We start from the raw sequence: 11,215 nt of genomic DNA, 5'->3' as shown, positions 1-11,215 counted from the left end.
TTTCTCCCCCAGTAGCAGCTCCAAAGGCCAGTGACAGACAACCATGTGTGCTAGAAGTGAGCCCAAAGCCCATCTGAATAGCATTGCACCAAGAAAGCCAGCTGCTTTAACCACGGTTTACAAAACACACCATAAATATATGGCAAAAAAAAAAACAACCCATGTTTTGCCTAGTGCGTGCTAAGCCAAAGACACATAGGGCAAGCTAGAACAACACATACAATTTCTTGAGTCTAGTTTCTGATTTTTTTTTAATTATTCTGAATCTCTATATTATCTTCCTTTTTCACAGCCTTCCTCAAGTATCACATTCCTTTTTCTGGTCAATTTTAAAACACGATCCAAGAAGTTTGACAGTTATAGAGTTTGCAAACACAGGGCAATATCAATTTTGGGTCTTAGTAACAAAGGAATCATAACGTGGCTTGATTAACCTGGGGTGTATCATGAAAGCATAGCCAGCAAACCATTTTAAGGAAGGCAGAACTGAGCAGCAACACAATACAGGAAGCCCTCAACTTACTACCACAAGTGGTATCAGAACATCCGTCAGTAAGCAATGCAATCATTAAGTGAGTTGTGCCTGATTTTTATGACGTTTGTTTTGCTGCGGCCATTAAGCAAATCAGCCTCCCACATTGATTTTGCTGTCAAAAGCTCCCTGGGAAAGTCACGACTGGTGATCACATGGCCCTGGGATGCTGGTTGCCAAGCGCACACATTTTGATCCAGTAACCGTGGGGACTCTGCAACAATTGTAAGTACAAGGACCAGTTGTAAGTTACATTTTTCATCATTGTCCTAACTTTGAACAGTGATTAAACCAACAGTTATAAGTGGAGGACTACATGTATAAAATTCACATTTCCTAAGGCATCAAAGTGATGGAAGATTTAAACCATTTGACTTTTTTTGTTGCAAGAGAACAGGAAAACATTAACTTCAGAAAAGGACAGATGGAGACATTTTGGACAAAAAAAACATAAGAACATCACTGGTCTACCACACTCCAATGGATCTATTATTTGACCAGTTAATAAATTTGGGACTACCCAAAATTGGGAGACGATGTCAACAAGCCAAATGCCGGCTGAGAAATTCTTATTATTTTGTGCAAACTGGCTTAATTCAAGGCGGAACAAGATTCAGAAATTGACTAGAACGCTTTTCAATTTTTCCTGAGTAATTTTTACCAAGGGGTGGGTGGGTGGGGTTAGGTTGCTGTCTGTTTGGTCTCCAAAACACCAATCCCTGTGATTGTATCAATCACACACCAGAGCGAGTCGTGACTTGGAATGTTTCTGTCCTTTAAACCTTCCCACCAATGAGCAGCAAACGGGTCTGGAGATGTGCAAAGAAAACCAGGAAGCTGTGTCAGATTCCGCCTCCCTGACCCCAGTTAATGAGATCTCTGTTAACAGGAAATAGAAGCTTTCCAGTGTCACCATCACCAGCTCCTAGCAGTTCTTAAATTTATAGCTTCAGCTTGGAAGATTTCACATTTATCCATCAGGAAATCATTTTTCCATAAAGGCTTTGTGCTGGGATACTAGGTGGTTGACAATCTTGTCCTCAAGCTCTATCCCTTGGGCGATTTCCTCCTCCGAAATGGACAACGGGGTTTCTGAATCCTTAGTCACAACGATCACGGCGGTTCTTCGTGAGTCCAAGGCGTTGGCAATGACTACCTGATGGTTGTATTTGGCCAGGGCCTGCCTGGCTTTTTCAACCAGGATCGAAGGATCAGTTTCCAACTTGAAGGAGATCACAAATGCCTCGGGGGCCCATTCCTTAACCAGAGGAGACAGCATTTTGGGTACCATCTTCATGGTTATCTGCAACAAGGGAAGCAGAGAGAATTTAGCAAAAGGCAGGAATACCTTTTCCATCCAGAGAAAAAAAATAGCAATGATGCTGCTAATGGCCCCCTTCAGGTGCTTCCCCAAAGCACCTGAAGACAGGACAAGAAACGGATGGAAACTAATCAAAGAGAAGCAGCCTAGAACTAAGGAACAATTTCCTGAGTAAGGAAGTGGAAGTGCTTCAGACTTATAGGTGCTCCAACACTGGGGGCTTTTAAGAAGAGATTGGACAGTCATTTGTCTGAAATGGTATAGGGTCTCCTGCTTGAGCAGGGGGCTGGACTAGAAGACTTCCAGGGTCCCGCCCAACGGTTATTCTCTTGTCTCCTTTGGCCCCTCTTTCCAGCTCTCTCATCTTTCCACTTTCTCCTCCCCAAATTTTTCCACTTTTCTGTCTCATAGCTGCCATCCTTATGGAAGGGTGTGCCAGATCATCTCCTCTTACCTGGAGGGGCCCATCAGAAGACTGGATTTTATGTTCGGGCATCTCTGAAGGGGGGATGTAGAAATCCGACACAGCCGCTGCCAAGTAGAACATGGCGCTGGAACCTGATGGGCCAGAATGAGTGAAAAATACGGGTATGAAAGGAAAACCAGCTGCTCCATCCTTCCAAAATAAAACTATAAAAGCAAAGCTACAGTCGGCCAGCCACCTTAGAAGCCTAGAATTCCCCGGCTCCTAGGCACCTCGACCAATCACATATATACTGTAGTATTTCCATGAACTGCATTTACTTTTACTGCAATAGTGTTAAGTACCGTTTGCATGTGCTGCGTTTCCACGCATTGTACTGGGTCTATTTGCACCTACTGTATTGGACTTACAGCCATAGTACTCTTCCGAGAGCCGAGGTGGCGCAGTGGTTAAATGCAGCACTGCAGGCTATTCAGCTGACTGCAGTTCAGCAGTTCGGCTGTTCAAATCTCACCGGCTCAGGGTTGACTCAGCCTTCCATCCTTCCGAGGTGGGTAAAATGAGGACCCGGATTGTTGTTGGGGGCAATATGCTGACTCTGTAAACCGCTTAGAGAGGGCTGAAAGCCCTATGAAGCGGTATATAAGTCTAACTGCTATTGCTATTCCACGTAGTGTTTGCATGCATTGCATCAGCTGTCCTTGCAACTATTCTAAAAGCAAATGTTTACGTGTGTGCGGTGTTCCATTGCACTGGCGTGTCTCTGCATGCCTGCCTTGCATTAATCTTATCCCCGTCCTGCCTTTCCCTGCATGTGAAGTAAAGGCCTTTCCCTCCCAGCGGGGCCTCACCGAGCGGGGCCAGGGCGCGGGCGGCGGCGCGCAGCAGGGCCAGGTACTCGGCCAGCCCGGCGAACTCCAGGGCCAGGAAGGCTCCGTCGTTCCGGGCCCGGCTGTAGGCGCGCAGGGCGGGTAGGAGCGTAGGGAGCGCCCCGTCGCGCACGCCCACCGCCCCGTCCTCCTCGTGCACGCGCAGCAGGTCCAGCAGGGCAGGGCCGGGCGGGGGCAGCACGCGCGCCCAGGGGAAGGCCGAGCGCGCCCGGTGCAGGAAGCAGACGGAGTAGCCGGCCGCCGCCAGACGCTCCGCCGAAGCCGCCCCGCGCCGCCCGCTGCTGAAGTTCTCCAGGAAGCGGACCGCGCGGGCCTCCAGGGGCACCTGCGTCCCGCCGGACGTCACCAGCGCCACGCGGCGCCCGCCAGCCCGCTGCGCCTCCGCCCAGGCCCGGACGCGACGCTCTGCCTCGGCCGCCGCCGCCGATTCCCGCTCCCAGGACACCGTCGTCGTCCCCGCCGCCGCCATTGCTGCCACCCCGGCCGGAAGACCCGCCTCCCGCGCCTGCGCTCTAATTTCCTAGTTAAAGCGATCTTCCGGGAAGCATAAGCGGAAAAGGTGGCTTTTTCCGGCCAAATCTTCATGTCACGATGGCCTCCGCTGTAAGTCCCGCCTCTTGCACTCGTCCAAGTCAAGAGCGCCTTTCCGGGAAACAACCGGAAGTGGAGTCTGGAGGTTTGGTTTTTCTAGCCGAGGGGTTCATGGCATGGCTGCCGCTGCTTGTTTGCGCCTGCGTGCCACGCCCGTCCCAGCCACAGCACCGCTGTCCCCGGGAACCATAACCGGACGTGACGTATAAAAGTGTTTCTTTCTCGAGCATGATGGCGGCCGCCGGAAGCCCCGTCTCCCCCTTAGCAACGGCGGCCCTAGCAACGGCGGCAGGAGAAAGATGGCCATGCAGACGGAGTGGCTGGTGCCCCTGGCTCAGCCCCGGCAGAAGAAGCGGCGCTGCGAGCTCTGCCTCGGCCCCGCCAACGTCCGCTGCGCCGCCTGCCTGGTCACCTACTACTGGTGAGTGGCCCGCAGGCGGCGCTCCGTCCGGGAAAGCGCCCGGGGGGGCTGCAGCCGTTGCAATTCTCCCTTTTCCAAGTTGCTCAGCGAAAGATACGAGTGTAAAGTAGGTCAGAAGGACGTAACAGGTGAAAAACATGCGTTATAGATAGATGGATAGATAGATAGATAGATAGATAGATAGATAGATAGATAGATAGATAGATAGATGCATAGATGCATAACATACATGCATATACACATACACGCATATATACATACATATACACGTGAGCAACAGTGAGCAAATAAAATAGATATAAGATGGGTTATAAAATGTAAAAATACGGAAAATAGATTTTATGTCATGATAATATATGCAGGCAGGAAGATATGCCCCAAAATCCATGTAATCCTCAGCTTATGCCCCAAATTTCCATTGCTAAGTGAGACAGTTGCTAAGTGAATTGTGCCCCACTTTATGATGTTTCCCAACCCAATGGTTCCGCCAAGTCGCCCTTTTCAGTGACGTTGAAACGTGTTAAGTTGAGCACCCGCTGCATCTGCATTTCGGTTTCCTTACCTAGTGACAGGGGCGGTCCTCGACGTACGGCCACAGTGGGGACCAGAATTCCTGTTGCTAAGCAAGGTGGACATTAAATGATTCATGCCCTGTTTTATTCACTCCCCCCATCCCCCTTTCGCCAGTGATGTGGACCACCAGAACGCCGACTGGGTCAGCGTCCATGCCAAGATCTGCCAGCTGCTCATCCCTCTGCGGGCGGCTCCCCCCTTCTACACCTCGGAGAAGGAGAGGAAACTCGGGGAGGAGCAGAGGCGGAACCGAGAGGTAGGCCAGGCCGCCAGCGGCGTCCAACGCAGGCAGTTCTCAGCTTACGACCACAACCGAGCCCAAAATTTGCTAAGCAGGACAGTCCTTAAGTGAGCTTTGCCCCGTTTCACAACCTTTCTTGTTGCAGTTGTTAAATGAATCACTGCAAGTTAGTCCTACGGTTGTCGAGTGGGCCCGGCTTCCCCCTTGATCCTAAATTCAAATTTAATGAATTTATATGCCGCCCAATCCCGAAGGACTCTGGGCGGCTTACAGAAATACATGTCTAAAAGGATAAAAATTAAAAAATAAAGAAGAGAAGCAGAAGATTCTGTTTGTCAAAAGGTCTCAAAAAGGGGACCACGTGACCCCGGGACACTGCGACCGTCATAAATACAAGTCAGTCGCCAAGCGCCTGAATTCTCATCCCGGGATGCTGCAAGTCGTTAAGTGTGAGAAACGGTGCTGTCACTTTTTTCAGGGCCGTTGTAACCTCGAATGGCTGTAAGTCGAGGACTGCCTACGCCACACCCAGTCCTCAAAATCTACTGCAAGGGGCGGGGGGGGGGGAACCATCTAACCCCTCAATTTTTGCCCCCACAGATCTTCCTGGCTGACGTGACCTACGAGACGGCCCAGACGTTCCTCATCGACGGCCAGTACGAAGACGCCATCCCGGCCGCCCTGCATTCCCTCAAATTCAGCATCAGCATCTATGGCTCCAGTGGGGTGGAGCTGGTCCCCCCCTACCTCATCTTAGCCGAGACCAGCTTGGGTGAGCCACACGGGGGGGTGGGGGGTGTCCTATGGGACGCACAAGTCACCTCCAAACCTCCCTCCCAAGTGGTCCCTTCTGTTTCAGTTGTTCTTTTCTTCTGGCCGCTCTGCGCATGCGCACACTGGGAACAGGCTCTTCCCCTGCCTCCCTTCTGTCTGTCTCCGAAGGCAGCTGATAACTGTCGGATGGCCCTGGCCCCCCCTCTGCCCCCCGACACAGAGCCCTCCTCATCAGAGCCTCCCCCAGACTCCAGGACTGGCCCACCTTCCTCCCCAACCCTCCTCTGCCAGCAGCTCCACTGGCCGATGTTTGACCACAACATTATCTCTCTGTCTATCCCAACCAATCATGCCATATCTGTCATTTCCATCCATCCATCAAATCGCTGCCTATCCTGTTCGAAAGCGACCTTACAGCCTGATTTGTGGTCTTCCCAGCTGGCTTCTGCCAAGCAAAGTCAATGGGGCAAGCGGGATACGTTTAACAACCACGAGTAAAAATGGTCGTAAAATTGGATCCAGGCCTGTGATGCCTTCCTTTATGAATCACCCGGCCCTTCTTTTCTGAGCTGAGTGATGAATGTCGCCCCCGAAGCAGTTTGGGTTTGAGGGTTTCTGCCTCCAGGCCTTCTGCCTCTGCCCAAGCCGAGATTCCTGGCTGATTTCCCGTTCCCTGCATAACGTGGCTGCCTCTTGTTGGTCTTCCAGGCCTGGCTCATCTCTCGCAAGCCGAAGAGTACCTGGCCCAAGCCCAGTGGATCGTCCTCAAGAACCCCCACTGCAGCTACCACGTTCAGTCCAAGCTGTATCGCAACCTGGGGCTCCTGCACGCCGCCAAAGGGAACCTGGAGGAGGCTCTGTACCACCTGGCCAACGACGTAAGGCTCAGTGGGCCGATGCCACCCTTGAGGGCCTTTCCTTCAGAGGGGCGCTGCGGAAGGAGCAGCCACCCCAGGGGGGGAGGAGGGGGCCGCGGCCTGAGCAAGGGAGAGCCGAAAAGGCAGAGTCGTTTCCTGATTAATTAAAACCAGACGGTGAGGGCGACTGAAATCCTTCACGGCCATGAAAACCCTTCCATGCTTGCCAGCCCTGAATCGACCGCAAAGCGGGTTTGCGTAACCTGGAGGGGTTATTGAGAACTTCCTGCCTTCCCAACCTGATTGGAATCAGATGGGACCTTCGGTTTAAGTCCAGGGACTGCGCACGATCTGAGAGCACCACCCGGAGAACATTTGCAGGCTGAGGGTGAAACCGTGGGGTCCTTGGTGGTCTCTAAGCTGGGTGGGTTCCTCGCAGACGTTTCATGACCCAACTAGGGAACATCACCAGGGCTAGAAGGGAGTGGGGTTTGCAGAAGGGGAGGAGGAGAAAGACTGGGGGGGTCCTTGGTGCTTCTCTGAGCTGGGGGGGAGGGTTTCTTGCAGATGTTTCATTTCCAAACTACCCCCCACCCCCACCTTCCCCCCACCCCACCGCTTTCCCCATCAGCTTTGAACAAGGGACCTCATTATGTGTCCCCCCCTCAATTCCTCCCCAACGGATTCCACCGCAGGTCTACTTTGCGTGTTGCGCTTTTGGGACGACGCGCCACGTGTCCGTCTCCGGAGGCTTCTTCCACATGGCCAACATCTTCTCCCACAAGAACAAGATGGACATCGTGGATTCCTTGTATTGTGAGGTCAGTGTTCACACGGACACACACGGACACACGAACGACCTGGCTGGGAGTGAGAACGAGTTCGTCTCAGGCAGTTTAAAAAAAAAAGAAGATTTAGGGTTTACGGCACCCTAAAATGTTAGGCTCATGCCACCCTCCTCCCCCCTTGATTAAATTAAAACAACCCTCCTTATTGTTATTGTTGGGGCTTCCGTGGTGTCCCCTCCCCCAGGTGGTGGATCTCTGGTACGATCACTTCAGCCACTTTGTTGAAATCCAGTACCAAAAACTCATCACTCCCGCGGAGGTTGACCTGCTGTCGGTGGAAGACGGGGCGGAGGAGGACGTACTGGGTAAGGAGCCCCCCCCTTCCCCTCCCCAGAGGGGTCAGGAGGATCCGCATCTGGTACACACACACGCACACAAACACACCTGTGGAGAAGACCGGGCCCTGGGTTGCGGATCGTGTGCTGCCTGTAGTGATTCGTATCGTCTTCCCCCCCCAACGTCCCCCGAAGTCCCTGGGGAGTCCCCTGCAGCCTTTCCCACCGTTGGGCCCCCCTCTTTCTTCTTCCTCCAGATGAGAAGCAACGGGCCGAAGCGATGCAGATGCTGAAGTCCATCTTGAGCTTCCGAGAAGCGTCTCTCAGGCAGCAGCCAGAGAAGGAGGCCAAACTGCTGCACGCCTTGGCCATGTTTCATTTCTTGGTCCACGATCTGAAAAAGGTAATTGGGGAAAAGAGCACGAAGTTTGTAGCGTTTGAAGGATGGGAGACGGCTGGAAGAGAGAAAGGCCCCGGTCTCTTCTTGAAAACCTCCAGCGATGGAGCACCTACAACCTCTGGTGGCAGGTTGTTCCACTGTCTAATTGTCCTCACTGTCGGGAAATTCCTCCTCAGTCCCAGCTTGCTTCTCTCCTTCCTTGCTGTTTCCTGCCTTCGGGGGCTTTGGGGAACAGGTGGGTCCCCTCTTCTTTGGGGGCAGCCTCCCAAATGTTTAAAAACCGTGATCCTGCCACCCCCTGGCCCTTCTTTTCTCTGGACGAAACACGCCCAAGAACACAAGGAAACATCTGGCGTACTTCCCTTCCCCGGGACACACGAAGGACGTCAACGGGCATACTTGAACTTGCGAGGGGGAAGAAAAAACCCCCAACCAGCTGCGGTTTTGCTTTTATTTCTCTCTCTCTGTTTCTGCGAAGGGCTTAACTTTATTTACCCTGCTTCTTCCTTCCCCCCCCACTTTCCTGGCCGGCCTCGTCCCAGGCACAGGGATTTGTGATGAGATGCCTGCAAACCGCTCAGTCCCTGCCCGAACGCCAGCCGGACGAGTCGCTCTACCACCTGGTCAAGCTGCTCCAATCCAAAGAGGAGCAGGCCCCCTCCAGGTAAACCTTCTTGGGGGAGAGAGAGTCCGCCTTCCGTCCTTCTCGTGGGATGGCGGAAGCCGGGAAGGCTTTTGCACAACGAGGTCCAGGCCACGACCGGCCCGCCCCCTGCTCCCCCACAGGCACACGGGGTCCTCGGCTTGCGGCAGTTCGTTTAGTGACCATCCCAAGTCCCAAGGGCACTGAGAACAGCCCCGTGGTCACGTGATCACAGGCGCCTGGCAGCTGACTCGCGTTTATGACGGTGGCGGCGTCCCGGGACCGATGTCAATAGGGGGGGAGCCAGATTGACTTAACCGCCGTGTCCCTAACTTTTAACAGCTGCAAAGGTTCGCTTAGCAAAAGCGGCCAGAAAAGTCGCAGAATGGACAAGACTCGCTTAGCAGACGTTTCATAAGGTTTGGGCTCAGTTGGGGTCGTAGGCCGAGGACCACCTGTGTGTCCCAAGGGGTGGCCAGAAGGCCAGCGTCTTGGTTCACGCATCCTGCAGGACCCCCGGTCTGTTTAGCGACCATTTTCTCGAAGAAGGACTACTGGCCGTAGTTGCCCAAGCACCGTAAATCAGTGTTTCTCAACCTTGGCAACTTGAAGCTGTCCGGACTTCAACTCCCAGAATTCCCCAGCCAGCGAAATGCTGGCTGGGGAATTCTGGGAGTTGAAGTCCGGACAGCTTCAAGTTGCCAAGGTTGAGAAACACTGCCGTAAATCATAAACCCCTCGGGTCTCTCGGTCTGAAGCCTGCGAGGGAATTAATAATTTTTATTTATTTCTCTATCTCTCTATCTTTGTTTCTTTCATCTCTCTCTCTCTCTCTCTCTCTCCTTGATTCCTTGGCCGTAGACTCTGAGGGTCCTTTGAGTAAAACTGGAAACAAAGCCCTCCGAAGGAGAACCGAAGCCGCCTCCTCGGGAAGAGGAGAATAAGGGGGGGACACGGGAGCCGTTTCTGGAGACGCCCCCCCCTTAAAGACAATCATTTGCTATTATCCCAGGAGCGGGACTTCCATTTATTTTGGCTTGAGGCCAGGATGGCAGTTCCGTCCCAGAGAGAGCAGTCGAAGGCTTGTCTGGACCCATCTCCCAGGCCCTCTCACACCACACGCCATCCAGACTCCCTTTAATGGGCTATTCAGCCCCAGGGGGAATGTCTGTTTCTTCTAATTGTTCCCTAAATCCACCCTCTTATTGTCCCTGTCATTTCAAACTCACCCAGATGAATGTTGTGCCTCTGGCGTTTCTCAGATGGTTTGATGCAGCTGGGCTGTGTGTGTGTGTGCACATGCGGGTGGAGGCTTTCTGGTCCTGTTGATTAGGGGAAGCGGGCTCTTTCAGGGGTCTCTGTGCTGAGTCTCGGGGGTCTTTTTTTCCATCTCTGGAGGGGGGGGAGGCTAAGACCACCCAGCCGAGAAGTTTGAAGAAGCAGTTCTCCCCTGACCCCCATCCTGCTGCTTAAAAAGAAATTTAGAAACCAGCAACCTCTAAAAGACTCAGGAGGGGAAAGTCACCACCAGGAGATCTCTCCTTCCCCCCAATGGGCCTTGCAGACATTGGCGGTTTTCTAAATTTCCTGTTACGCAGCAGGAAAACCGCTCTTCTCTCTCTCTTCTGGGGGCTTAACTGCTCCGTTTGTGGGGTTCTTGGGGACTTCACCTCCCCCCCAAACATCCTGAATTGGGCTGCAGCAATCACTTCCCAGAATCCCCACCTGGGGCTGCTGCCCCCCCCCCCCCAGGGAATTCCGGGAGTTGAAGTCTGCCTCTGCCAGGTGCCCAGACTCCGATTTTACAAGGCAAGCAGGGAATTTTTTTTACAAATTCTCCCCCCACCCCCACCCCAACTGACACAACATCACAGGACACACAATCCCAGGTTTTATTGTATTGATTTGATCCATACGAACGGGTCCTCCTCTGGTTTTCCTTCTCTCCCTTCCTGTTGGAACTTCAGAAAGGAGCCCCCCCCCCTTACACACACACACAGTAACACAGCAAAACACAAGAGTCAACCTTAAAAAAAAATAGCCTAGAAATGTAATTCTTTTATTCAAGTGCGGTTGTGTGTATGCCTTCGGTTTACAAACAGACAAATAAATAAAATATACATATATTATTAAATAGGAGCCTTTAATTGTCTTGCTTCGGGATTTTCTTTCTGCAAACCTGTCGAGGACTAGCAAACACAAAACAGGAAAGGCATTTCTTTTCTTTTTTTAAACCAGGTCGGCCGACTAGACTAAAGAGAAACCTAACATATCATCAGTGCAACGGGTTCTGCTACTACAGTGCAGGTGGGATACTCTCTCTCTATATATATATAAAAATAAGTTTATCGCAGTCAAATGCAGCTTTTAGCGACGGCTGGAGAAACTAGAACTATTCAAGAATACAGTATTTGCAGGGAACAAT

The 11,215-nt window shown here is 52.3% G+C and overlaps 2 protein-coding genes across 3 annotated transcripts; one reads left to right on the top strand and one right to left on the bottom strand.

Annotated features, from left to right (window-relative positions):
* Positions 1-165: 165 nt before the first annotated feature.
* Positions 166-3,671, bottom strand: PPCS (phosphopantothenoylcysteine synthetase). Of its 2 annotated transcripts, none has more exons than XM_087702496.1 (3): positions 3,129-3,671; positions 2,308-2,411; positions 166-1,835 (listed from the first exon to the last, which is right to left on the bottom strand). In XM_087702496.1, exons 1-3 carry the CDS (start codon positions 3,634-3,636, stop codon positions 1,518-1,520), a joined length of 930 nt encoding a protein of 309 aa, XP_087558622.1. In that variant the 5' UTR covers positions 3,637-3,671; the 3' UTR covers positions 166-1,517. The 2 variants fall into 2 exon arrangements, with proteins under 2 accessions (XP_087558622.1, XP_013926846.1); XM_014071371.2 differs by having other exon boundaries at positions 3,493-3,611.
* Positions 3,672-3,923: 252 nt separating this feature from the next.
* Positions 3,924-10,937, top strand: ZMYND12 (zinc finger MYND-type containing 12). Its single transcript, XM_087702491.1, has 9 exons — positions 3,924-4,179; positions 4,867-5,008; positions 5,594-5,765; positions 6,476-6,645; positions 7,320-7,445; positions 7,657-7,777; positions 8,005-8,150; positions 8,690-8,811; positions 9,652-10,937. The coding sequence occupies exons 1-9, from the start codon at positions 4,058-4,060 to the stop codon at positions 9,656-9,658; spliced, it is 1,128 nt and encodes a 375-aa protein (XP_087558617.1). The 5' UTR covers positions 3,924-4,057; the 3' UTR covers positions 9,659-10,937.
* The last annotated feature ends 278 nt before the right edge of the window (positions 10,938-11,215 follow it).

Source organism: Thamnophis sirtalis, unplaced genomic scaffold, assembly GCF_051295495.1.
Source record: "Thamnophis sirtalis isolate CommonGarterSnake01/CBP01778 unplaced genomic scaffold, rThaSir2_p1.2 scaffold_15, whole genome shotgun sequence".
In the NCBI taxonomy this organism is placed as follows: Eukaryota; Metazoa; Chordata; class Lepidosauria; order Squamata; family Natricidae; genus Thamnophis; species Thamnophis sirtalis.
The sequence above is the reverse complement of the archived record's forward strand: the minus strand, read 5'-3'. Positions and strand labels throughout refer to the sequence as shown.